Source organism: Microtus pennsylvanicus, chromosome 1 (genome assembly GCF_037038515.1).
Source record: "Microtus pennsylvanicus isolate mMicPen1 chromosome 1, mMicPen1.hap1, whole genome shotgun sequence".
Lineage (NCBI taxonomy): Eukaryota > Metazoa > Chordata > Mammalia > Rodentia > Cricetidae > Microtus > Microtus pennsylvanicus.
Genome location: NC_134579.1, coordinates 103,164,075 through 103,190,540, shown reverse-complemented (window position 1 = coordinate 103,190,540; position 26,466 = coordinate 103,164,075). Strand labels below are relative to the sequence as shown.

Here is a 26,466-nt window from a genome sequence, read left to right as displayed (position 1 = left end):
CCATGGAGGTTGGATGAGGATGTCGGATCCCCAGGAATTGGAGTCACAGGAGGCTACCAACCACCATGTGGGTGCTGGAAACTAAACCTGGAACCTCTGCAAGAGCAGTGAGCACCCTTAACCCCTGAGCCATCTCCAGCCCCATTCCCAGAATTGTTTTAATACACAGTTTTATACTTCTTGACTTTTGAGGCACACAACTGTTTTAGTTACTCAGAAGTAAAATTAGGGCTGATGAGATTGCTCAGCAGGTAGAAGTACTTAGATGGACTAATAACCATCTAAGTTCCTCCCAGGACCCACATGGTAAAAGGAGGGATCACCTGCTCTCCACATGATACCCCCGAAATAGTTCAAATGAGAAGTTTTGAGTATTTTGTTTATTTATGTATTTATTTATTTTTGGAGACAGGCTGTGTTGTGTGTCCCTGGCTATTCTGGAGCTCACTGTGTAGACTAGGTGGCCTTGAACTCTTTTTTTTTTCTTTTTGAGACAGGGTCTCAAGACTCAGGCTGTTTTGAACTCACAGTGCTCCACCTGCCTCTGCCTCCTGACTTTTGGGAATAAAGGCACGTGCCACCACACCTGACATAAAGATTCTATTTATTTTTGATGTGTCTTTATTTGTTTTCCATGTATGAGTTTCACCTGTGTGTATGCATGTGTACCACGTGCATGCCTGCTGCCCATGGAGTTCAGATGAGGGTAGGAATGGTTGTGACCACCATGTGGGTGCTGGGAAAGAAGCCAGGTCCTCTGCAAGAGCAACAGTGTTATAGCTGCTAAGTCTTCTCCCTTGCCTCTCCCACCCACCGCCTTTTAAAATTTATTTTTTATTTTTATTTATGTTCTAGTTTTTCTCTTTTTCTTCTTTTCTTTCTTTTCTTTTTTTTTTTTTTTTTTTTTTTTTTTTTTGGATTTTCGAGACAGGGTTTCTCCATAGCTTTTGGTTCCTGTCCTGGAACTAGCTCTTGTAGACCAGGCTGGCCTCGAACTCACAGAGATCCACCTGCCTCTGCCTCCCGAGTGTTGGGATTAAAGGCGTGCGCCACCACTGCCCGGCTCTTTCTTTCCTTTTTTGTGTAGTTTTGGAGCCTCCCCTGGCACTGGCTCTACATATCTGTAGACCAGACTGGGCTTGAACTCACAGAGATCCGCCTGCCTCTGCCTCCCAGGTGCTGGGATTAAAGGCACGCACCACCACCGCATGGCTGTCTTTTCTTTTTCACCCTGGAACTAGCTCTTGTAGATCAGGCTCACCTTGAACTCATAGAGATCCGCCTGCCTCTGCCTTGCAAGTGCTGGGATTAAAGGTGTGCACCACCACTGCCCAGCTATGTTCTGGTTTTTCGAGACAGGGTTTCTCTATGTAGCCCTGACTGTTCTGGAACTCTGTAGACCAGGCTGGCCTCAAGATCACAAAGATCTGCCTGTTTCTGCCTTCCAAGTGCTAAGATTAAAGGTATGTCTACCACACCAATTTAAATTTTTTTTTGTTTAAAATAAGAGCCAGGCATGGTGGGGGCATACCTTTAATCCTAGCACTCAGAAAGCAGAGGCATGCAGATCTCGAATACAAGACCAACCTGGTCTATAGGGTGAGTTCCAGGATAGCGAAGGCTACAAAGAAAAACTCTGTCTGAAAAAGAAAAACCCACAAAACTTTAATTAAAAAAGTAGATTTTGAAGTATTGAAAATATCCCCTTCTAGTCCCAGCATCGTTTATTCTTTTGTTGTCGTGTTGCATGGTCTGAGATCTGTGTCACAGGATTGAGGGCAGTGGTCTCATGCAGCATGAGATGGCCCAAGGCTGAGAGGGACGGATTACTGCTCTTGCAGAGGACCTGGGTTTGTTTCCCATCCCACATCTGCTCCAGGGGATCCCCTATCCTCATCAAAGGGCTCTTGCATGCATGTGGCATACACATAAATACAAATAAATTTTTTAAAGTGATATGGGGTATATTTCTATAGGGTTGTCATTCGGAAAATGATCATCTGTAATGGCTTCCATTTTGTGGATTTCCCAAACGCTTAGTTATTGTGCTCAGGTGATTTGGGTGTCTTCGTTGGGGTTTCTGTTGCTGTGAAGAGACACCATGACCACGGCAACTCTTATAGAGGAAGACTTTTAATTGGGGCTGGCTTACAGTTTTAGAGGTTTAATCCATTATCGTCATGGCGGGGTGCAGGCCGATGTGGTGCTGGAGAAGTCGCTGAGAGTTCTACATCTTGATCCACAGGCAGCAGAAGGAGACTGTGTACCACACTAGGCATAATTTGAGCACATGAGACCTCAAAGCCCGCCCCCACAGTGACACACTTCCTCCAACAAGGCCACACCTCCTAATAGTACCACTCCCTATGGGCCAAGCATTCAAACACATGAGCCTCTGGGGTCCATACCTATTCAAACCACCACAGCAGGTAAAGTGCCAACAGGCATTTCTGCTAATACATGTCTTAGAGGGAAAAAAAACATATGAATGAGCCTGGTTTGCTTCTCCAAATTTTTTTTAGATAATGAGAAAGAGAGACTGTCCGGCATTGAGAAAATTAAGCAGCTTCGAGAACAGGTGAACTACCTCTTCAGCAGAAAATTTGGTAAGCTTCTGTCTTGTCCTACATCCAAAATGTATGTATTTGTTAAATTATGTCTGTGGGGTGGATATGTACATGGGAGTGCAGTGTCTCTAGAGGCCAGAAGAGGGCGCCAAATCCCTCAGAACTGGAGTTACAGGCAGTTGCTACCCACCCAGTATTGGTACTGGGAATCAAACTCAGCCCTTTGGAAGAGCAGTAAGTGCTCTTAACTGCTGAGTCATCTTTGCTGTTCTACAGCCCCCAAATTTGTAAACTTTACCCCCTCTACCCATTTCTGAAGCCTTGAACATTGAAAGTACTCTAGTCTAGGCCTGTTCTAGTCTCTAACCAAAATGCTTTTTTTTTTTTATTTTTTTTTTATTTTTGAGACAGGATGTGGCTAGATAGCCTAGCCTGGCCTTGAACTCAGTCAGGACATGCTTGCACTGCCCTTGAAAAGTGCCAGAAGTACAGGCCAGTGCCATTTGCAGGTATTCCCAAGTCTCCGTAGAGTAAGCAGTCTGCGCTTTCGGCCTCCTGCTTTAGCCTCGGCCTGTGTCACGAGGCTCAGCTCAGTCATTGTTGAGTTTGGAGACAGCTTGTCACTTACGTCACCCTAGCTGACTCCTGACACTTAGACTCCAGTGATCTTACTCCTCAGCCACTCAATCAGCAGGGATTTTGTGTGTGTGCCTCTAGGTCCAGCTCAGATGTTGACATTAACAACCAAGCATGGACAGCCTAGCATGTAATCCAAGCACTTAGGAGGCCGATTGCTATGAATTCAAGTCCAGTCTGGGTCACCATAGACCCTGACTCAAAAAAAAAAAAAAAGACCAAGAACAAAAAGCAGAGTTTTGGAAAAGTAAACCCCAAAGTCACCCAGTTTACACCCGCCTCTCATCACAGGGGAGGCCATAGGAGTGGACTTCCCTGTGAAGGTTCCCTACCGGAAAATCACCTTTAACCCCGGCTGTGTGGTGATCGACGGCATGCCCCCAGGAGTGGTGTTCAAAGCCCCCGGGTACCTGGAGATCAGCTCCATGAGGAGGATCCTGGACGCGGCAGACTTCATCAAGTTCACTGTCGTCAGGTGAGTGCGTCCCAGCTGCACATGAGAACGCAGCTGGACACGGGCAGCTGCCAAGTGCACGAACTCTGCCAAGAGACAAGCCGCGGGGAGCCAAATGTCCCAAGGCTTTCCCTCTCTTCTTTGACAGAGCTGTGTCTCTACTCCGGTTCCTTGTATTATTTTTTTTATTGCAGTTATTTACGAGGGGCTTGTCATGGCACGTGTGTGTGGCAGCTTGCAGAAATCAGTTCTTTCCTTCCCCCATGTGGGCCATGATTGAACTCAGTCAGGTCTCAGGCTTGGCAGCAAGCATCTTGCTGAGCATCGTGGGCAGCGCCCCTTGGCCTGACTTCCGACTTTGCCTAGCATTGTGCTGATCCCACCAAAAGTGTGGAGACGCAGCTAGCTGGGCAGAATGAAAACGAGCTCCCCCTCTCTTTCCTGTGTCTCCCCGCAGACCCCTTCCTGGACTGGAACTTAGTAATGGTGAGTACTCTACGAAGTAAGAACATTGCAGGACGTGGTGCTTTTGGGAGTGTCTTGGCGGGCACTTGGGACAGAGTCCCATGTCTGCAGCCTGGAGCCTGGAGTGTGCTTGTTATGTTTGTTTTGTTGTGGGGCTGGAGATGACACCCGGGGTCTCCCACATGCCAGGCAAGCACCCTGCCTTTGATCTCCATCCACAACCCTGGTTTACATATATTTCTCTTTGGTTACCTTCTGTTTGGTTGGTGTTTGTTATTGTTTGAGACAGTCTCAGTGTGTAGCTCTGCTGGCCTGGAAACTCCCGGAAGATCCACCAGCCTCTGCTTCCTGCTTCTGGGTGCAGGGATTATAGGTGTGCATCACCACACCCAGCTCTTAGGTGTTGGGAGACATCTCATTCCTGCAGTCCCGGACTAGCCTAGAACTCACTGTGTAGTTCAGGCTGGCTTCAGACTCACAGCAATCCTCCTGCTTCCACCTCCCAAGTTCTAGATTCACACTCATGACACCATGCCTGGTTTTATTTGGTGTTGGATATCAGAGCCAAGGCTTCAAGCATAGTCGGCAAGTGCTCTATCACACCCTGGCCCCAACTACGATTTCTTTTTCTTTCTTTCTTTCTTTCTTTCTTTCTTTCTTTCTCTCTTTCTTTCTTTCTTTTTGGTTTTTCAAGACAGGGTTCCTTTGTCCTGGTACTCACTCTGAGAGATCTTAGACCAGGCTGACCTCGAACTCACTGAGATCCACCTTGCTCTGCCTCCCGAGTAGTAAGATTAAAGGCGTGCGCCACTATGACCACTACACCTGGTTACCCCACTACATTTTCTTAAGATAAAATTCATATTTGTGTTATCAGTAACTGCTCCACTTACCTTTGTTTATTTTTGTTTTAGTTTTGGTTTTGGTTTTTTTGAGACAAGGTTTCTCTGCGTAGCTTTGGAGCCTGTCCTGGAGCTCTCTATGTAGACCAGGCTGGCCTCGAACTCACAGAAATCGCTTGCCTCTGCCTCCCAAGTGCTAGGATTAGAGACATGCACCACCACTGCCTGGCCTTACCCTGGGTCTTTTGAGATGGACAGCAGGTTAAGTCATATATCGCCTCTGCTTGGTCCCTACTTTAATATTTCAAATCTCTCTTGGGAAGTTAGGTAAGGTGGCACACAGCTGTGATCTCAGTACCCGGGAAACTGAGGCAAGAGTCCTGCTAGGAGTTCAAGGCCAGCCTGAGCTACAGATTAAGGCAGTCTCAAAAAAAACCAGAGAAAGCTGGGCGATGGTGGCGCACGCCTTAATCCCAGCACTCGGGAGGCAGAGGCAGGCGGATCTCTCCGAGTTTGAGACCAGCCTGGTCTACAGAGTGACTTCCAGGACAGCCAGGGCTATATGGAGAGATTCAGAAAGAGGCTGGGCATGGTGGCACTTGCCAATAATCTCACGTTCAGGAAGTGGAAGCTAGAGGATCAAAATTCAAGGTCTCCTACCTAGTTCTTGGCTGCCTAGTGAGTTTGAGGCCAGCTGAGGAGGTATCAAGATACCCTCTCTCAAAAATACAAGAAAACGGGGTAAGGAATAGGGAGTTGCGAAATCACCTTTCCTTGTCTCTGTAAAGTGGGAAAACGGAAGATAGACCAGGAAGGCCGAGTGTTTCAAGAAAAGTGGGAGCGAGCATATTTCTTCGTGGAGGTGCAGAACATCCCCACGTGTCTGCTCTGCAAGCAGAGCGTGTCAGTGTCCAAGGAATACAACCTGCGCCGCCACTACCAGACCAACCACAGCCGGCACTATGACCAGTACTCGGGGCAGGCGCGGGACGAGAAGCTGCAAGAACTGAAAGCGGGGCTGCAGAAGTACCTCGTGGGGGCCTCGGACATCGTGTGCCCCGAGCAAGCGTTCTCCAGCACAAGTCCACCTGCGAACCCCGTGGCACCGCCCGTGGAAGACCTGGCCGGGAACATATGGAAGACAGTCCGACAGAAGATCCGGTCGTTTGTGGCGTACTCCATTGCCATCGATGAGATTACAGATATCAACGACACCACCCAGCTGGCCATCTTCATCCGCGGCGTAGATGACAACTTTGACGTGGCCGAGGAGCTTTTGGACACTGTGCCCATGACAGGTGCCAAATCCGGAAATGAGATCCTTCTCTGTGTAGAGAATAGTCTCAAGAAGTTCAGTATTGACTGGTCCAAGCTGGTGAGCGTGGCCTCCACTGGCTCCCCGGCCATGGTGGACGCCAACAGTGGGCTGGTGACGAAGCTCAGAGCCAGGGCGGCCTCATGTTGCAAGGGGGCTGACCTCAAGTCCGTGTGCTGTATCATCCACCCCGAGTGGCTGTGCTCCCAGAAGTTACGAATGGGCCACGTCATGGACGTGGTGGTGGACTCAGTGAACTGTATCTGCTCCCGTGGCATGAACCACGGTGACTTCACAACGCTGCTCTACGAGCTGGACAGCCAATACGGTAGCCTGCTGTACCACACATCTCTCAAGTGGCTGGGCCGGGGGCTGGTCCTCAGGAGGTTTTTCGAATCCCTGGAGGAAATAGACTTGTTCATGTCTTCCAGGGGCAAACCCATGCCCCAGCTCAGCTCCCAGGACTGGATCCTGGACTTGGCCTTCCTAGTGGACATGACGACACACCTCAACACGCTGGACGCCTCCCTCCAAGGCCATTCACAGATGGTGACACAGATGTATGACTTCATCCGGGCCTTCCTAACAAAACTGTGCCTCTGGGAGACACACCTGGCCAGCAACAACTTAGCCCACTTCCCCACGCTGAAGTCAGTTTCCCAGAGTGAGAGTGATGGACTTAACTACCTACCCAAGATCGCGGAACTCAAAACCGAGTTCCAGAGGCGGCTGGCGGATTTCAAGGCCTGGGAGAAGGAGCTCACGCTGCTGAGCTCCCCCTTCTCCGTCCAGATTGACAGCGTGCCTGAGGAGCTCCAGATGGAGGTAATCGACCTGCAGTGCAACACGGCGCTCAGGACCAAGTACGACAAGGTGGGCGTCCCGGACTTCTACAAGCACCTCTGGAGCAGCTACCCCAGATACAGGCTCCACTGTGCCAAGATGCTGTCCATGTTCAGCAGCACCCACATCTGCGAGCAGCTCTTCTCCATCATGAAGCTGAGCAAGAAGGAGGCGCAGTGGGGCTCGGCACAGGTAGCAACCTGAGGGAGGAGAGGGCCGGGGCCTGACATCCCAGTACTGGGAAGGTCGAGGCAGGAGGATCTGAGTTTGACTTTGCCATCAGCCTGGGCTACGTGTATCAGTATCGAGACCCCAGAGAAAGTGCTGGAAGAGATACAGAAGGAGTGGAAATATGGCCGCTGCTCCCCTGTCCCCCCATTGTGTGGAGACCTAGACTGTCCCAGGCCTAAGAGGTTGTGAGATGAGAGCAACCGACTGTTAAAACCTCCCGGTTCAATGGGATGAAAGTCCCTCTTTGAATTGTAACCCTAGTTTGCATATCACACCTGTTCAGATGGCATTTGAAGGGGTTCAACATAACTGAGGTGTTTCCGGTGTTTGGTGCCTTTGTTCCTGACCGCCCCTGTGTGGTTCTTTCACGTAATACAGTTTGTAATAAACCCACTGAAAGATGTGTGTGTGTGGAGGGGTGTTTCGCACATACGGGTGTCTCGCCATTTTAGCAGCTTGTGACCTGTGGTCTAGTAAGCTCCTGAGTTTAAGGACAATTGTCTGGAGACACTGTCCCATATTCTAGATTTCCTGTGCCTGGAGAAGATCAGAGTAACTAACAAGGATTTAACAGACAGGTAAGTTGAGGCTTCAAGGCCGTCATTGCCTTCTTCCTTTCTCTTAGTCCATCTTCTCTCCTCCATCCTTCCTTTCTCTGTCCTTCTCCCTCCTCCTCTTTTAAGACAGAACTTCATGATGCAGACCAGGCTGAACTAGAGACCAGACCCTCTTGCCTCAGCCTCCAAAGAGCTGGGATTACAGGAACACTCCATGGTGTCTGCTCCAGAATCCTTCTCTACCGTGGACTGTGATGTGGGACCCTGTGGGGGCTGACAGGCACTTCCACTGTGGGTGAGGATGGACTATGGGCAGGAACATAGTTCTTCAGTAACTATGGCAATGGCCTGACTACGGAGTTGTGTGGCAGGATAAATGGGGAAGGAACTGGCTTGGGCACTCTTTTGTTTTGTTTTTTAACATGTATTTGTTTTGTATGTGCTTATGTGGGTAGGCTGTGCGTTTGTGTCACAGCGCACACGTGGGGGGTCAGAGGACAACTTGTGAAAGTCAGTTCTCCTACTACATGAGTCCCAGGGGTTGAACTCAGACCATTGGGCTTGGCAGCAAGCGCCTTTACTCACTGAGCCATCCCTCCATTCCCACGGGGAGCTGGTTCTTGATTTGCTGCTGTTTCTTCAGATCAGGTATTGATGTCCATCAGTCAAAGGATAAGGAGAAGTGGCCCAGATAAATCCATCCCAGAAGGACACACCCACCTAACTAGAGTGAATCCAGTTCATACAGTACACATACAATGTGGTCCAGCTAGCTAGGCATCGTAGCACACACCTGTAATCTCACACTTGGGAGGTAAGGGCAGGTGGGTTTCTGAGTTCTGGTCTACTGAGTGAGTTCCAGGGCTACACAGAGAAACCCTGTCTCGACAAAAGAGAAGCTGTTCAAAAAACTATGTGTTCATAGGCCTGCGCTAGTGAGGCCCCAAATAGCCTCTGCCTCCTTCCTATGGATTTACCCTAAGGAAACTGCCAACATCCCCTGGGCTGTGGACTTGTGTCTCTGGATTTCAAGCCCAAGGACACTGGAGTAAGCCCCGTACTGTATGCACACTCAGGAAGACAGACGGCCAGCAGGCGGTGATGTCTGACTGGCTGGCAGCTCTCTCTAGGGCTTCCCTGCACACACAGGCCTTTGGCCGGAGACACTAAGGCTGGTACAAGGCAGCATCAGCAAGATCAGAAATGCAGAAAACCAAATGGAGGGGGATGCGCACCGCTGGAATTCCAGCACTCAGAGGTGGGGACAGGGTGATCAGGGTCTCAAGGTCATCTTCTACCACCTAGGGGATTTGAGGTTACCTGACCTGCATGAGATCCTGAATCAGCACACATGAATTCATGTGTGCACGTGTGTGTGCTGTGCATGTATGCACGCGCGCGCGCGCGCACACACACACACACACACACACACACACACACACACACACGAGTGCATACCTGTCCAAAGAGGAGTCATTTAATCAGGACTTTAGCTTAGGGGGAAAAAACAACAAAATTGGAATCCCGGCAGTCAGAAGCCTGAGGCAGAAGGATCAAGGACAGATTGTGATACAGTAAGACCTGTTTTTCAAGAAGAAAAGTGAAGAAAGTATTTCATATTGTATTTTTTTTTGCTTTGTGTTTTTAAGCAGTATTATGTGTGCCTGAGTGTGTGTATGTTCAGCACATGGGTGCAATAGCCCTTGGAAGTCAGAAGGGGACATCAGATATCTCTGTCTCTCTTTCTCCCTCCCTCCCCACTGAGGCAAGCTCCCTTGGCCTCTTTATCCCCTCCCTTCTTCCTAAGAGGCTGCTCTCTGCCTATCCACCCCTTCTTCCCCCCCCCCCCCCCCCGTATATCTCCCTTCCTTCCCTTTACCCTCCCAATATCCTCTTCCTAAATGAAACTTCATACTCTCCAAGCTCCTTCTGCATGATGCATGATTCTGTTTCCCGCCCACGGACCCCCACCAGCTCTGGGACCTGCCAGGGTCTCAACTCAGGCCAAAATCTTACAGTTAGTGTTTCTATCACTATGACAAAACGCCATGACCAAAAGCAAGTTGGGAAGGAAAGGGTTTGGCTCCAAATCATTATTCAATACCAACAGAAATCCAGGCAGCAACCTGAAGGCAGGAACTGATGCAGAGGTCATGGAGAGATGCTGCTTACTGGCTTGTTCCTCTTGGCTTCCTTAGCCAGCTTTTTATAGAACCAGGACCATCACCAGCCCAGGGATGGCACCACCATGGATTTGGCCCTCCCACATCAATCACCAATTAAGAAAATGCCTTACAGCTTTTTGTTGTTGTTGTTTTCTTGTGTTTTCCTTTTTTGGAGGGGGAGAGGTCTTTTTGGTTTTTCGAGACAGGGTTTCTCTGTGGTTTTGGAGCCTGTCCTGGAACTAGCTCTTGTAGACCAGGCTGGTCTCTAACTCACAGAGATCCGCCTGCCTCTGCCTCCCGAGTGCTGGGATTAAAGGTGCCACCACCGCCCGGCCTGGAGAGGTTTTTTTTTTTAATATTTATTTATTTATTATGTATACAATATTCTGTCTGTGTGTATGCCTGCAGGCCAGAAGAGGGCACCAGACCCCATTACAGATGGTTGTGAGCCACCATGTGGTTGCTGGGGATTGAACTCAAGACCTTTGGAAGAGCAGGCAATGCTCTTAACCTCTGAGCCATCTCTCCAGCCCGAGAGGTCTTTTTCTAGGCAGGGTTTCTCTGTAGTTTTGGAGCCTGTCCTGGAACTAGCTCTTGTAGACCAAGCTAGCCTTGAATGTACAGAAATTCACCTGCCTCTGCCTCACAAGTGCTGGGATTAAAGGTGTGTGCCACCACCACCTGGTGGTTTTTGTTTTTTCAAGACAGGGTTTCTCTCTGTAGCCTGTCCTGGAACTCGATCTGTAGACCAGGCTGGCCTTGAACTCACAGAAATCCACCTGCCTCTGCCTCCTGGGATTAAAAGTGTGTACTACTATACCCAGCTTTACAGCTTGGTTTTATGGAGGCATTTTCTCTTTTATAAATTATTTTTCAATAATTGGTGTTTTGAGCCAGGCGGTGGTGGCGCACGCCTTTAATCCCAGCACTTGGGAGGCAGAGGCAGGCGGATCTCTGTGAGTTCGAGACCAGCCTGGTCTATAAGAGCTAGTTCCAGGACAGGCTCCAAAACCACAGAGAAACCCTGTCTCGAAAAACCAAAAAAAAAAAAAATAATAATAATAATTGGTGTTTTGCCTGCATATATGTTTGTGTGAGGGTTATTGGATCCCCTGGAACTGAGTTACAGACAGGTGTGAGCTGTCATGTGGATGCTGGGAATTGAACCCGGGTCCTGTGGAAAAGCAGTCAGTGCTCTTAACTGCTGAGCCTTCTCTCCAGCCCCATGGAGGCATTTTCTCCATAGAGATCCCTTCTTTCAGCTTGGTTTGGTTAAGTTGATGGAAGACTAACCAGCACAGTTTCTTTGCATTTGGGAAAGGAACCACCTGTCGCGAAGTCTTAGGGACATGAAAGCAATGACCGTGGTGGGTACTGTCCACAAATGAACCTCTGCTTTCTGTCATAGCCCCCAGGACCCTCTATGCTAAGATTACACCTTAGGGTGAAGTGGTTTGAGACAGGGTCTCGCATGATCTCAAATTCACTACGCGGTCCAGACCGACTTTGAACCTGGCAGCATTTTCCTTGCCTCTTGGTTCTGAAATTACAGACATGAGCCTCTGCCTTGACCTCCCAGATGCCGGACCACAGACACATCCGATTATAGGATGCAGGGGATGGGTTAGCTGAAAGCCGTCCACAGACCCTAGGGCAGTGCTTCTCAACCTTCCTAATGCTGCGACCCTTAATCGCTCCTCATATCGTGGGCACCCCAACCATAAAATTTTCATTGCTGCTTCATAACTGTAACTTTGCTACTGTTGTGAATCGTAATGCACATATCTGTGTTTCCCCGTTGCCCTAGGCGACTCCTGTGGGTTGAGAACTGCTGTCTCAGGGCCTCACTAAAGCACTTGGCCTGCTGCAAACTTCTTCTTGGCCAAGACTAAAGCAGCATGCAACCAGACCTTTCTCTGATCCTGCAACTACTCCAGCGGCGCTCACTGCCCCCTAGCAATAGCCCTGGAGCGAAGCAATACCCCAGTCCCGTCCTTGAATACAGAGTCTCAGTTCACTGCAAACAACATTTATTAAGGCAAGGGAGGAACCTCTGGTCACAGCTATATACAAGTATATACAGGGATAGGAATGGGACGCCTTCTAGAGGCTGCAGCGCCCTCACAGGGCAGACGCCAGCTTCCGCTTCGTGCTCTCTGTGCAGCGGTGCAGGATGAGGTCCGCGCTGGGTCTCGGGGGCACTGCGGGCTGCGCCTTGCTGTGCTGAGTCGACGGATTGTCTACCGGAATGTCAGGACCATTAGAAGCTCTGCTTCCCAGCCCTAAGCAGACAGTAACGCGCCATCCACCCCACCCAACCCCGTTAAGTCTAGTCGACCTAGGGTTACTAGTTGGTCCCGTCCTCCAGCCCTGGCCCCGTCCTCTTCCGGCACTCACTCTTTGTGCCTTGCGCACTCTGCGGCCCAGGTCGTGCTGGGCGACGGTGCTGCTGCAGGAATCGGACACTGTTCCGGCGGTAGGCGTCCTGGGTGAGGCGCTTCTGAGAACGCTGGTGGATGCTCTGTGCATTTCGGATGGTCGACCTGGCAAGCAGGATGGAGGAGTCAATGGCCCGGAATCCCTGTCCCCGGCACGCGGGGTCCCTGGGATCCCAAGCCTGGCCTGAGAAAGGGTGAGGAGAGGCGATGGCACCCTGAAATCCTAAGTCTAACCTCAGCAAGTGGGTGCAGAGGGACTGTGGCACCCCTTCAGGTCCTAAGCCTATATTTAGCAAATGGAGTGCAGGCATGAAAATCTGCAAGAGCTGTGGGTATCCCAGATCTTTTCCTGTCCCAGAGCCCAGGCCTGTTGCCCACACCTGCTCTGGCCATCAACATGTCCTTACTTTGGGACTTCCCAGGCCTCACTGACCATCCCAAAGGCCTCTAAGCATCAGCGAGCTCCTCACTACCTTGCTCCTACCTTCCTCTCCATCCGTGCCTGCCACATCCAGCACCGGTGAAGGCATAGCACTAAACCTGATAGGTACCTACCTGCCAGGACCCTGTGGCCCTCCCTCAGGCCTGCCCAGTCGTGGCAGTGGGGGAGGGGCGGCTCTCTCACCTGCGCGGAGGTGCCCCACGGCCTCTGATCTGCCTCTGGGCCTGGGTAATCTCCTCCCCAGCCTTCTGCAGATACATGGATGGGAAGTAGCCAGTGACGTCTCCTTTCCTGCAAGATGGGCCACACTGGAGACTCAGGCAGTCAAGGGGGTGTGCTCACAGAGCTGGAGGGCTTCAGAGTGCCTCAGCCATGGGGACCAATGCAGGCTAAGATACTTCAAACATTCACACCCAAAAGGGCCAGCCTGTTTCCTTATCTGTAGCGACAGAAGTGTCCCGTCCCCCCCCCCCCCAACCCGCCCTTCTGAGTCTGGGCAGGAAGTCAGGTGTGGATCCTGACATTGTGTGTTGTGACACCTTTAAGAGACTCTGTCATTTTTCCTTCTTGATTTGGCTTTTGTTTGATTTCCTTTGTCAAGTTAGTTCAGAGCCCAAGTGAGGTCCCCCGGACCCAGTCAGGTAGATGTGTGCAGGGGGAGAGGGATCTCCTACCTGATCACCCACCAGCCATCCAGAAGCTTATGAATGACCTCAATGGCTTCACCCTCCAACAGGGACACCTCATCCTCTTCCACAGCGGTGTAGGCTTTGATAGTTACATATGGTTCACCTGGTCCACGGAGGGTGCACCCAGTGAGGTGAGAGTTTACTCAGCTCCCAGCGCTCTGCTCCCTCCTCCCCAGGTGCTAGGCTTCTTCCAACTGTTCAGCCACCACCACAGCACACAAAGTCCCTCCTTTGTCCCCTCAGATCTTTTCCTAGGTCTCCCTCTCTAGGTTTTTGTTTGTTTGTTTGTCTGTTTCGAGACAAGGTTTCTCTGTGTAACAGTCCCAGCTATCCTGGAATTAGTTTGTGGACCAGGCTGGCCTCAAACTCAGAGATCCACCTGCCTCTGCCTCCTGAGTGCTGGGATTAAAGGGTTCACCACTTCCACCTGGCTCCTCTCTAGGTTTTTAAAGATTAAACAGTGTAAGGAAGGGACCAAAGGTTTGCAACATGCAGCGAAAGAACTCCACTGGTGAACCACACCCCAGCCCTCACTGTGGGATTCCAGGCAGGGGCTCTACCACTGAGCCACACCCCAGCCCCTCACTGGGGATTCTACAATATTTTTGTAGCAGGGCGTCCCCATGTTGCTGACTGGGCCATGCTCTGCAGCCTGCCTGTGCAGCCTTAGACTTGAGCATCTCCTGCATGAACCTCCTGAGTAGCTGAGGTAACAGGTGTGCCTCACCACACCCAAGTGGAATTTCACAATCTTTAAGCATGACTAAACAATTCTGCTTTCAAACGCAGTAGAGGCCATTTAAGCCCTGGAATTGCCAGCTTCTCCCTTGGGCGATGATGACATTCCCCCCAGGACTCAGACTTCCCAGCCTGAGTTCAGCTTTCTGTTCCCCATCTCTTGTACCTTGTACCAGCCTCCACCTTGCTCGCACGGTCCCAGATGTCTGCTCCTCCCTGGCCCTCTCTGCCTCCTATTTTTCTGACCAACATTACCAAGCTAAAAACAGAGAAATGCTGGCTTCTTCATGTCCCCGTACCCCTTCCTCTCCTTCATCCCACACCTCATATTGCCTCAGAGGGCAGGGAGCACCTGCGTAGTTGGGATCCGGGTCCTCTGCCTCATCGGGACTGTCAAGGGGCTCCAAATAGGATGCGGGGACCCAGCCTCTCTTTGTCTTCATCTGGCAAAACCACCAGCCTATGTCATGAGCACAGAGAGACGAGTGAGGGATGGTGCCCGGCAGCCTTCAGCCATGAGGGTGGTGGGAACACAGAAGGGAATACCGGATGCACATATTCAGCTACATCCCTAAACCCGGGGACTCGAGCTCAGAGCCCTTCGCCATGTGCAGGTGGGACAGCACCCCTAACTACAACCCAGGCATGGGATTGGCCTGAGCTGGAGGCCAAAGGCTGCTAGGGCCTCTGCATGGAACTCAAGCGTGCATCACCCCAGATGGCGGGTGGGGGTGCTGACCGCTCTCGCCTTTCTCCACGACATCCACCACATCTCCGGTAGCCACAGTCATCTCCGTGCGGGAACTCTTCTCATAATCAGCAATGGCTCGGTAGGTTTGAAGGATGATGGGGCCTGTGATGTCTGCACAGGGGAGAGGACCGAGTGAGCAGACACAGCAGGAGGGAGTCCCTTGTTTTAACTAGGCAAAGATGTGCTACATTTGTTTCTGCTGCAGAATAGTACTTAACTGTGTAAAGGTGTGTTACATTGTTTATGCTGCATTTGTTTGGCCTCGAACTCAGAGAGATCCGCCTGCCTCTGCCTCCCAAGTGCTGGGACTAAAGGTGTATGCCACTGTGCTCAGCCCTTTTTGTTTTACGAGCTACAGTCTCAAGTCCCCAGGGTGGCTTCTAGTTCACCCTGTAGACAAGGGTGACCTTGAACTCCTGTGTTGGGCTGTGGTGGGGAAGACTCACCCCAACCTTCAAGGTGACCACCAAAGCTCCTCCTATTCAGTGTTGTTCTGTCCCCACTCACCCCACACTCGAGGTCCTTGATGACATCCATAGCTCCTAGGTGCCCCCACCCCCTGGGCACACGCAGCCCCTCTCACCAGCTACATTATTCTTGGCGTCTTTGGCAATCAGGTATGTCTCTGGCTTCTTCACCCTGGAGAGAGAACAGGCAATATACAGCTGACACTCAGCTTCCCAGCAGAAGGGGAGGCTTTAGGTTAGACTTCCCCAAAGCAAAAGGAACCAGGAGAAAGATGGTTAACACAGAGAGAAGCTATCGACTGGCCTAGGCCTGGGAGGTGGGGGTGGAGCACAGACTGTTTTAGGAATGAGGGGTTGTCTACACAGCCGGACTTAGAAACAGGGCAGAGGAAGCATACTGCAGACCCTAGGGAGATGGCAAAGGCCTTCTCCACTAGCTAGATGGAGCTGTTTTGGCCTGACAGCGTTGGCCATGTCCCAGGCTTTGAGCATTGTGTGCCTGTGGGTCAGTCCCTTATCCTCTCTGAACTTAGGTCTCTGTCCTCGCTAGGGAGGTGGCAACTCACTGGCTGTCCGAGGGCAGCTTCAGGTCATCAGGTCGAACTTTGAAGAAGTCCAACAGGTGTGGGCAGCGGGAGATCTTGACGGGCAGTCCCATGAGGGCATTGAAGTACTCGGTGAGGGTGCCCTGGCGGCTCTCAGCGGCACGCTGCCCATCAAACCATCTGGGTGCTAGGTGAGGCCACCAGAGACCCATGAGTGTGCACACAAGGTCAAGTCCGCATGGACGTGGGGAGGGGCCCTGGGGCAGGGGACCGTGCTGAGGCTCAGTCCTGCTCACCCGGGAGGTGTGGGATGACTCTGTTCTCCGAGTGGATCTCGCCCGCCTCAATGGGGAACATCTCCTTTAGCGTTTTCTAGATAGAGGAAGAAGGGCTGGGGCACCGCGGCAGAGTGTTTACCTAGCTTGCGTGAAGTCTTGGGTCCCACCCTGAGCATTGCATAAGCTCGGTATGGGGGTGCAGTCCTGTTACCCCAGCACTCAGGAAGTGAGGCAGGAGGATAAGAAGTTCAAAGTCATCCTGGGTTGTGTAGTGAGTTTAAGGTTAGGCTAAGATATGTGAGAAAAAGCGGGGAGGGGAGGTGTTCCAAAAGATCCAAGTTGGAGCCATTCATAACACCCCTGGGAGGGCAAGCCATTGGCTCCACACAGGCTGGCCTCTGCCTAATACACACCTTCCCCCAACTCTGTTTACATTGTCCACAGTGCTGCCTATGGACACCCCAGGCCAATCTTGTCCCAGTGCCTTTGCATATAAAATATTGTCTGTCTGTCCCCCCTCTGTCTCTGCATGTCTGTCTGTCTGTCCCTGTCTCATCTATCTGTCTGTCTGTCTATCTATCTATCTATCTATCTATCTATCTATCTATCTATCTATCTATCTTTATTTTTTCCAAGACAAGTAACCCTGGCTGTCCTGAAACTCACATTATAGACCAGGCTGGTCTCGAACTCACAGAGATTCTCCTGCCTCTGCCTCCTGAGTGCCAGGATTAGAAGCATGTGCCACCACTTTCCAGCCATTTATTTAATTTGAGACAAGGTCTCGCTAAGTAGCCCTAGCTGGCTCTGGAAGTCACTCTGTAGACCAGGCTGGCCTCTTTAGACACAATGAGCTGAAGGCCCACAAAGGCAGAGCAGTAGCCGAGGCTAGCGCATCCGCAGCACTCACATGGAACTCGTAGATCTCCGTGAACTTCCTGTAGACCACCTTCTCTGACAGATCCTGCCACTTCACCAGGAACATGTACACCTGGGGGGCATCAGAGCACAGAGGGGCATTCAGCACCCGCAGGTACCATCTGTGCCCCGGGGCTGCCTTTTAGCCTTGGATGGGAGCCTAAGGAGTTGTGAGGCAATGTTTGAGGGGTAGCCTGGGTTCTAGAATGGGCATGAACTTGGGGGACCCTTGGGGTAGCTAAGTGCAGCTTTGAGAAGCAGACCAACGTGGTCAGCCTCTGGTGTGTTTGAAAATTCATGTTATTTATTCAGTGTGTGTGTGCACGTGTGAGTAACGTGTGCCATAAACTGCAAAGAACGACTCGTGGGACTCAGTTTTCTTCTTCCACCCCCAGGTTCTGAGGCGTGAGCTCAGATCGTTGGACATGGTGGCTAGTCCCATTCCTTGCTGAGTCATCCCATCGACGTTTTGTTTCTCTTTTTAAAAATGTATATGGTGATTGACTTGCATGTATGTCCATGGACCTATGCATGAAGCCAGACAAGGACATTGAATCCCCTGGAACGGGAGTTACATCTGGCTGTGAGTCATCACGTAGGTGCAGAGAATTGAGCCCTGATCCTCCGGAAGAACAGCCAGTGTTTGCTCACCTTCTCTCTCTTTTCTCCTGTCAGTTCAGGGGACTGAGCCAAGGGCCTTATGTACACTATTCAAGTGCCCTAGCCATAGTCCCCAGCTGGGCTTCCTATGTGGCTCCTCTCAAAGGACAGGTGCGAGAAAACTTGTCCCCACTGTACTAACAGAGGAGGGATCTTTAAGAACAAAGCGGGGCCAAAGGATAGAGAGATGGCTCATCACAAAGATGGACCATGGGAGACAGCATTGGCAACAACCCCAGGGTACCCAGCACCCACACTGGGACTCACAACCACCTATAACTCCTGGTCCAGTGGGTCTGGCGCCCCCTTCTGTCCTCTGCGGGCACTGCACATACCTGATTCCACATACATGCAGGCAAAATAGACAAAATAAAAATAAACGTTTACTTATTTATTTATGGGGCTTAGTGGGAAGCATTCAAGTATTTGGGGGCTATATAAGGACAGAGACAGGCTGGGCTACGTAATATGCCGTCTCAAGCAAATAATTGATAATACTAGCTTTGAAAAGAAATGATTTCTGTAACAGAGAAGGGGGGTCTTAAAAACAGTATGATACTTGAAAGAAACCAAAGATAAGACACATGGGGTAATGTGACAGCTATCACGAAAGAGACAGAGACAGATGTCTACAATCCCAGCATTTGGAAGGTGAAGTGGGAAGCTGGCCCTGAGTTCTGGCTATCCTAAGCTACGTTGTGAGACTCTAAAAATGTCTCTGGGGGTTGGGGAGGAATGGAAGACATGAAGGAAACACCTAGAATGACCCCAATGCTCTCTTTTGGTGTGGCTTTGGTTTACAAAGTCTCTCACTTACTCTGGAATGACTCAGAATATTTATATTTAGAGAGGGCAGGCAGAAGGTAGAGAACTTAGCACCGTGTGTCCTGAGTGTCCCACACGAGCTCCACACAAGTACCAGGTGCCCCTCCTCTCTCACCCAGTGATGGAGTCTAGATCCACAGGGAGACATTTCTCCAACTCAGCTCCCCCAGGGCAAAGGGGACACTTTCCCCCCTTGTGGTGATGTCGCCTCCTGAGGAGCTAAACTCTAGTGTGACCCACATAGAAGGAGAGAGACAAACCGCTACAGCCTGCAGGCCTCTCCTCACAGGGCCTCTCCCTGTGCTGACCAGGCAGGAGGTTTCCTGGGAGGAGCGAACCTTGGTGCTAAGCACCGGAAACACACACACACACACACACGGTGGTGGCACGTGAGCAGGGATGGGGCTCAGGATGGGAATGAGAGGGAAGCAGTTGAGAAGGGTGCACAGGGGTGTCTACCAGGGATGGCGGAGCCCTCTGTGAGCACCCAAGAGAAGCCTGAGGTCCAGAGACAAGAATCCCATGTCCATTTTTTAAAAATCTAATAATAATAATAATAATAATTCCATGCCCAAGAGGTCTCCTTCCCCTCATATCCTTCCCTGGTCTTCCTCTGTCTCCCCCATATCCTTCCCTGGTTCCCCCACCCCATATCCTTCCCCGGTCCAGGTGGCCTTTGGGTAGCACCAGGAAGACAGCCTTGTCTCCACTGTGTGCTTCTGCAAGGCACTCGGGCTACTCACATAGTGTTGGCTGGGAGCGAAGCGCTTCTCAAAGCCCAGGAGGGCGATGTGACGAATGAAAGTGTCCCCCATGGCTGGGCAGTGAGTGGCAGGGCCACTTCTCCCTCTAGCCTGGGCTGAGCCTTAAATACTGTAAAAAGAGGAAGTGGTGTCCGGTGCTTGTGGGGTGGGGGCGGGGAGTGCCCAGGACACTCTTGCTCAGTTCTTTCACTTTCTGGGGATTGTTTTGAGCTCCAACAGAGTAGCTAGGGCAGCCGTGGGCGCTGAAGGGCAGAAAACCTGTTGTCAGGCCTGTCCTGCAGCTCCAGGCCTGTGGGTGCCTCTGCAGTTGTGAGCCACCCTAGCTGCCCCCACCCTGGGTCCTTCTCACCTGCTCTGCTCCCTTTTCCTGTCTTCTGAGCGTGTATCTCTCCACCTCAAACCTACTGAGTCTCTCCTGGGATGTTTCCCCTTCCGAGAGGACTTTGAATGACCTCACACAAAGCAGCAAGCCAGCCAGGCACCTTAAGACATTGTGACCACAGAACATGGGAAATGGAGGCAGGAGAATAGGCAGTTATAGGCCGGTTTCAGCTGGGCTACATAAGATTATCTTTAAAAGTACAGCAGCCGGCTGGAGAGATGACTCAGAGGTTAAGAGTTCGATTCCCAGCACCCACATGGTGGCTCGCAGCCATCTGTAATGAGATCTGGTGCCCTCTTCTGGCCATCAAGCATACAGACAGACAGAACACTGTATACATAATAAATAAATAAATCTTTAAAAAAAATAAAAGTACAGCAGCACTTGGGGGCATGGTTCAGCTGGCAAAGTCCTTGGCATACAAGCCTGAGGACCTAAGTCATCCCCCCCTCCAAGTATGTGTTTTGTTTTGTTTTTTCGAGACAAAGTTTCTCTGGAATTTGCTCTAAAGGCCAGGGATCCTCCTGCCTCTGGCTGGTACATCACCACTACCCAGAGGGGATCTGAGCTCTATCCCCTGAGCTTACAAATTATAGAGAAGCCGGTTATGGTAGTGCATGCCTTCAAAGTTTTGTTTTTATTAGTTTTAATTGTGTATATGTGTGTGTATGCACACATGCGTGTGTTCCGTGAGGATAGGTTTCTGTGGCGGTCAGAGGCATTGGATCCTCTGGAGATGGAGTTACAGTTGGTTGTGAGGCCCCGGACATGGGTTCTCAGATCCTCTGCAAGAGAAGTAAATACTCTTAACCACGGAGCCCCCCACCCATCCTGGTGTGGGCTTTGAATCCCAGCACTGGGAAGGCAGAGTCAGGAAGGAACTCTGGGACTCACTGGCCAGTCAGTCTAGTCTTCCAGGTGAGTTTTAAGTCTCTAAGAGACCCTGTCTCGATAACAAAGGTGACTCCTAAGGGATGATGTTTGCACACACACACACACACACACACACACGGAGACACCCACACAAATGCCCACATGAGCAAAACGCCACCACCTGACCACATAACTGTCCCTCAGGATGTGACTCCTCCTTAGGCAGCTGTTTGGAAGGGGACTCGAGATGAAGAGGGATGGGAGCCAGGCCTGGTAGCAAGTGTCTTTAATCCCAGCACTGGAGGAGGAGACACCAGAGAGGAGAGAGATAAAGCAGCCATCAGCAGTCAGCAGACCCCTGCTTCGGAACCTCGCCCTGAGCTGACTAGACAAAGAGGCTTCCTGGGAGGCGGAAGCCTGGATCCTGGACACTGGCCCAAAGGTGGTGGCTCTCGTTAGGGAGAGACTCTGTGTGTAGACAAAGAGGGAAACAGCTGGGCAGAGTGCACAGGGTTGTCTCCCCAGTGGGGCAGGGGCAGGATCTATGGTTTCCAGGCCAGCTAGAGAGACTTAGTGAGACCCTGCTTTCAGAGCGGCAGGGGTTGGCCTCTCCTACTCCATATGGGTGGTTCAGAGGCTGCAGGGTCACCAGGGTCACAGGTGGCCTCTGTCTGCAGCCCAGCTGGCAGTGCCAGGCCTCCTTGCCATGGCTCTGGTTGGATCTCAGAGAAGGTGGGTGGGGCCAGGTTGTAATGCAGTCTGGGGACTCCTGGATCACAGGGACACTGCCTCTGAGCCTATCTGGAGGATTCTGAGGCAAAGGGTTCTACCGCAGAGTTAAATCATCAGCCCTTCTTGTCATTTGGAGACTAAGCTACCCAGGCTAGCCTCGAACTCTGAACTTTGCTGTCTCAGGCTCCAGATGAGTGAGGGACCCGAGTTGGTATGTCCAGCGTGGATGGTGAGTCTTACTACAGGAAGGCGCTGAGGATAAGTGGTAGATTTCACGTGGCTCGTAAACTGGCTGCTTCTCCTCACATGGTCTTCCCTTTGGCCACTGAAATCCGGGCCCTGCTGATCTCTGTCTCAAACTGCAAGGCCCGGAAAGTCCAGCAAAAACACCAGACCTACTGTGCACCTGGGCCTGGCAGGCAGCGGGCGGTGGAAAGTTCCAAGGGGGACTCGTGGTGGCGAGCTAACCATCACGTCCCTGTCCCTAGCACTTCCTTCTTGTCTAGTAGGTGATTGCATAACTGCAGACAGTGGGCCTGTCCAGTGGCTCGAGGTTACACACAGCCACCCTCCCACTGCCCTCCTGAGACCTCCCCTGTTCTCTCAGGGTTCCTTGCATGAGAAACAGAGGCCGTGTGTATTATTGTATTGTGTATTATTGTTTTTAGAATGTTTGCGCTTGTAATAACCTCCATAAGCAGGGCCAATTGTTCTTTATTCTTTATCGTAACAAGGGATTTATTTTAATATATGTGAACTACTTATTTCACCTTTTGGTCTTTAAAGATGGTACCATGTAGCCCAGGCTGGCCTCCAACTTGAACTCCAGATCCATCTGCCTCGTCCTTCCTCCTGAGTACTGGGATTAAGTGCCACCCTCTCAGGATTTTGTTTTTAAAACTACGTTATTTATTTGGCAGGGGTGATGGTGATGGTGGTGCCATGTGCACCAGGACACATGTGTGGCGGTCAGAGGACAACTTACAGGAGCTGGTTCTCTCCTTCCGACATGTGGGACCTAGAGATTACTGCCTTTACCCACTGAGCCATCTCCCGCCCTCCCCCTTTTTAATTGAGGATGAGGAGTGTAGTTCAACTGAAAAGCATGCATGTGCCTAACAAGTACCAGGTCCCAGGTTCCAAACTCCCTCCTGACATGGCTCAGTGGTTCAGTGTATGTCTTGTACATATCTACACAGGGATAGACACGTTTTTCTGACTTCCACAGGCAGAGAGAGAGAGAGGGAGGGAGGGAAGGAGGAAGAGACAGGGACAGAGACAGTGTTAAAATAAAACAAAAAAAAATCCTAAAAACAACAACAAACAAAAAACCAAACAAAACTTCCGGCCTCCCCCCAAACACAGAGAATAAGCAAAGGAAGTCATGGAGAAAAGCCACTTTAGCGGGGACGATTCTTAACCTTGTCGTGAGACAGGAAAGCGCACACTGTACTCATTTGTATCATAAAGCCACGACTACGTTAAAGACTTTAGCGTGTGAATGTTGGATTTCAGGCATGTTTGTACACTGTGCGCATGCGTCAGATCTCCTGAGTTGTAAAACGTTCTGAGCAGCCATGTGGGTTCCCAGAACCAAACCCAGGTCCTCCACGAAAGCAGCCAATGCTCTCAACCCCTGAGCCATCTCCATTCTAAAGCAGTAACTATGCCAGACAGTCACTGAGCCACCACGGTGGCATTAGACCGGCCATCCTCGCGCTGCGAGTTGTACTGGCTGCTTTTCTCATGGCTGTGGTAGGACCACTGAAGGCAGGGTTGTTTTGTTTTGTCTTGAGTACAGTCCATCATGGTGGGGGAAGTGTGAGGACAGGAGCGTGAGGCAGGCGGTCACGTGGCATCCTCAGGAAGCAGAGAGAGATGCATGTTGGTACTGTCTGCTCACCTTCTCCTTTTTATCCTTTCTGAGCCCCCAGCCCATAGGATGATGGTGTTGTACACATTCAGGCTGAGTCAGTTTTTTGAAACGGTAGGTGGTACACTCCCACAGTGACTGTAAATCCTGTCGAGTTGGCAGTGAGGATTAGCTTCAGAGGTTCTATGGCCCTCCTGTATTTTCTCTAGAGATGGTTTCATGGAGCTCCAGCTGGCCTCTCGCTCTACTGAGCTAAGGCTATCCTTGGACTCCAGATCCTCCTGCCTCCACCTCTTGAGCACTGGAAGTGTAGACACCATGCCCAGTTTAGATGGGCTGGAGATGGAAACCCCAGGGCTTCATGGGTGACAGACATACTCTAACAAAGCCACAGCCTCAGATTTGAGACAAGGTTTCTGAAGCCCAGGCTAGCCTCCCAAGGGTTGATATTACAAGTGTGGTACTTGAATGTGTTTTATACTTAGGATCACATCTCATGACAAGTCTTCTGAGTGGAAGAGACTATTACTTTCCCCATTTCACAGATGAAGGAACTGAGGCATAGTTAAGATTTTAAGAAATATAATTTAACACTTACTTATTTTTCGAGACAGGCTTTCTCTGTGTAATAGCAGCCCTGACTGTCCTGGAACTCGCTCTGTAGACCAGGCTAGCCTTGAACTCAGAGATCTGCCTGCCTCTGCCCTGGGATTAAAGTGCTGGGATTAAAGGAGTGGCCACACACACACACCCGGCTAAGGATTTGTTTTTACTGATGTGTACATTTACATGAATGTATGGCACCAGTGTTCTAGTACCCATGGAGGCCAGAAAAGGGCGTAAGGTTCCCTGGACCTCGAATTACAGGTGGGTGCTGGGAACTGAACTCAGGCTCTCTGGGAAACAGCAAGCTCTCTTAAGTGCTGAATCTGAGCCTGAATCTCTCCAGTCCCTCAGACCCACATCCTTTAATCACTGGCCTTGGAGTGGTAGAAATGAAGGACTCAACAAATGAATGACTGGGCACATGATCCCAGGGAGTCAGCGGGCAAAGCACTTCGGCCCGTCTCCCGTCAGGCTCCGCTGCCCTCAGCCACTTGGCCTCCCACTAGACCAGAGGCCAGGCTGGCCATTTCCTTAACCAGGAAATCCCCAATCTAGGCAGAGATCTGACAAGTTGCTTGCTGTCGGGGAGGAGGACAGGGAGGTGACCTCATGGACCGTCCATCAGAAGGAACGTGGGGCTTCCCCAGATGGAAACAAACCCGCCTTCACCATTAGTTCTCAGCATGTTTAGCCTAAACCCCTCCTCCTCCTCCTCCTCCTCCCCCCCCCCTCCTCCTCCTCTGTCTCTCTGCAGCCCTACATGTCCTGAAACTCACTCTGTAGAACTGGCTGACCTCCAACTCAAGAGATCCACCTGCCTCTGTCTCCCAAGTGCTGGGATAAAAGGTGTGTGTCACCAGCACCCAGCTTCCTGCTGCTTCTTAAGTGACCAGTGAACCTCCCGTTTTCCCAGGCCCCTGGGAAAAGTCGACAGGGTTTCGGGCTCTGTGGATAAGGCCGTGAGGGTATGCACAGGCTCACCGAGGCAGCTTTCTAGCCCTTTACCTACTGGGAGACTCCTTTCTCAGCAACACGCGGGAGGAGTGTGAGGTCACAGCAGACTGTCCGGCAGCTGCAGAGAGTCCGGCGCAGGACACCCCTCAGCTCTGATGCTGGAGACTCCCTTCTCCCCAGACCCCTCCAAGGGTTCCAACAGCCCTGGGCTGTGGGCACTGTGCCCTGCAGCTCGACGCACAGGACTCCTTGGAGCGCAGACTCCACTTCTGGAATGCCCCTTGGCAATGTTACTCCCAGCTTCCTGTGCCAGTTTCCTTATCTATTAAACAGCCAGCTTGACTTCATGGATGGTGTGAGTTGCGAATAAGGTCAAGAGTGAGGCCTGGCAAATGCTGGCCACTAGTGAGCCACGTCAGTTGACCGGAACTGGGGCAAGTGGCAAAGTCAGTGCTCAGGGTGGTTATAATTGAGATAGGGTTTCTGTGTAGCCCTGGCTGTCCTGGATCTCCCTTTGTAGACCAGGCTGGCCTCAAACTCAGAGATCCTCTTGTCCCTGCCTCCTGACAGCATATGGATTTACCAATAGGCTCTACCTGTACTGTGTACCCTGGGACAAGCCAGGCAAGACTCCCCAAACACCATTTTCCTGAACAATACATAGAATGTAATAGACGGTTTTGTGATGGGATTTCACATAGCCCAGGCTAGCCTGAGCTATTCCCCTGCAATATACTGAGTGCTGGAACTGCCTGGTTTATGGGAGTTTACACGCTGGGCAGGCGCTCCAGCTGAGCACCTGCCACCCCCAACTATATGGAAAAGGGAGTGTATTGGGACACCCTGCTCCCTTGTCCCCCCATGTGACAAGATCTGTTCTTTTCCCCTATGGTCACCCGAAGTGCTAGTCACATGCTCCAGGATGGTCACATTTTGAAAGGCAAGGTCTCACCATGCCTGGTTTATGTAGGGACAGAACCCACGGCTTTGAATTCAGACAGACAGCCCTGAGTGTGTTATTGGGGGGGGGGGGGGGGGGGAAGGAGGATTAAGACAGAGTTTCTCTATGTGCAAAGCCCTAGCTGTCACGGAATGCTCACTCTGTAGATCAGGCTGGCCTTGAACCTGCCTCTGCCTCTCAGAGTGCTGGGATTAAAGGCATGCCCTAGCTACCTAGCCCTGAATCTTAGGTGTGTTAGCTCGCCTGGAACCCCTATCTCAGGGTAGAAGTCAGGTAAAAAAGTAGGTGAAAAGGGTTAGAGAGACAGCTCCATGGTTAAGGAGCACTGACTGTTCTCCCAGAAGGACTGGGTTCAATTTCCAGAATACTCTTGCTACACAAGATGAAATGCCCTCTTCTGGCCTTGGTGAGCACCAGACACACAGTGTAGACATCAACATAGGCACAACACCCATATACATTAGTAAACAAACAGAAGCTATGGCCAGGTAGGTA

The 26,466-nt window shown here is 51.1% G+C and overlaps 2 protein-coding genes across 5 annotated transcripts in view; one reads left to right on the top strand and one right to left on the bottom strand.

The window, feature by feature from the left end:
- LOC142852594 (general transcription factor II-I repeat domain-containing protein 2-like) overlaps positions 1-7,756 on the top strand; it is a 33,970-nt gene extending 26,214 nt beyond the window's left edge. For 3 of the 4 annotated variants that reach the window (XM_075977615.1, XM_075977588.1, XM_075977598.1), the window contains 4 exons: positions 2,523-2,606; positions 3,495-3,678; positions 4,115-4,143; positions 5,753-7,756. In XM_075977615.1, coding sequence (XP_075833730.1) covers positions 2,523-2,606; positions 3,495-3,678; positions 4,115-4,143; positions 5,753-7,326 — 1,871 coding nt within the window. In that variant the 3' untranslated portion in view covers positions 7,327-7,756. The remainder of the gene's footprint in view (positions 1-2,522; positions 2,607-3,494; positions 3,679-4,114; positions 4,144-5,752) is intronic. The other variant, XM_075977605.1, reaches the window with a different exon arrangement.
- Positions 7,757-12,097: 4,341 nt separating this feature from the next.
- Positions 12,098-19,686, bottom strand: Ncf1 (neutrophil cytosolic factor 1). Its single transcript, XM_075977576.1, has 11 exons — positions 19,570-19,686; positions 17,334-17,414; positions 16,442-16,517; positions 16,167-16,332; positions 15,717-15,772; positions 15,122-15,244; positions 14,735-14,842; positions 13,630-13,747; positions 13,139-13,246; positions 12,473-12,618; positions 12,098-12,315 (listed from the first exon to the last, which is right to left on the bottom strand). Exons 1-11 carry the CDS (start codon positions 19,639-19,641, stop codon positions 12,197-12,199), a joined length of 1,173 nt encoding a protein of 390 aa, XP_075833691.1. The 5' UTR covers positions 19,642-19,686; the 3' UTR covers positions 12,098-12,196.
- Between the last annotated feature and the right edge of the window lie 6,780 nt (positions 19,687-26,466).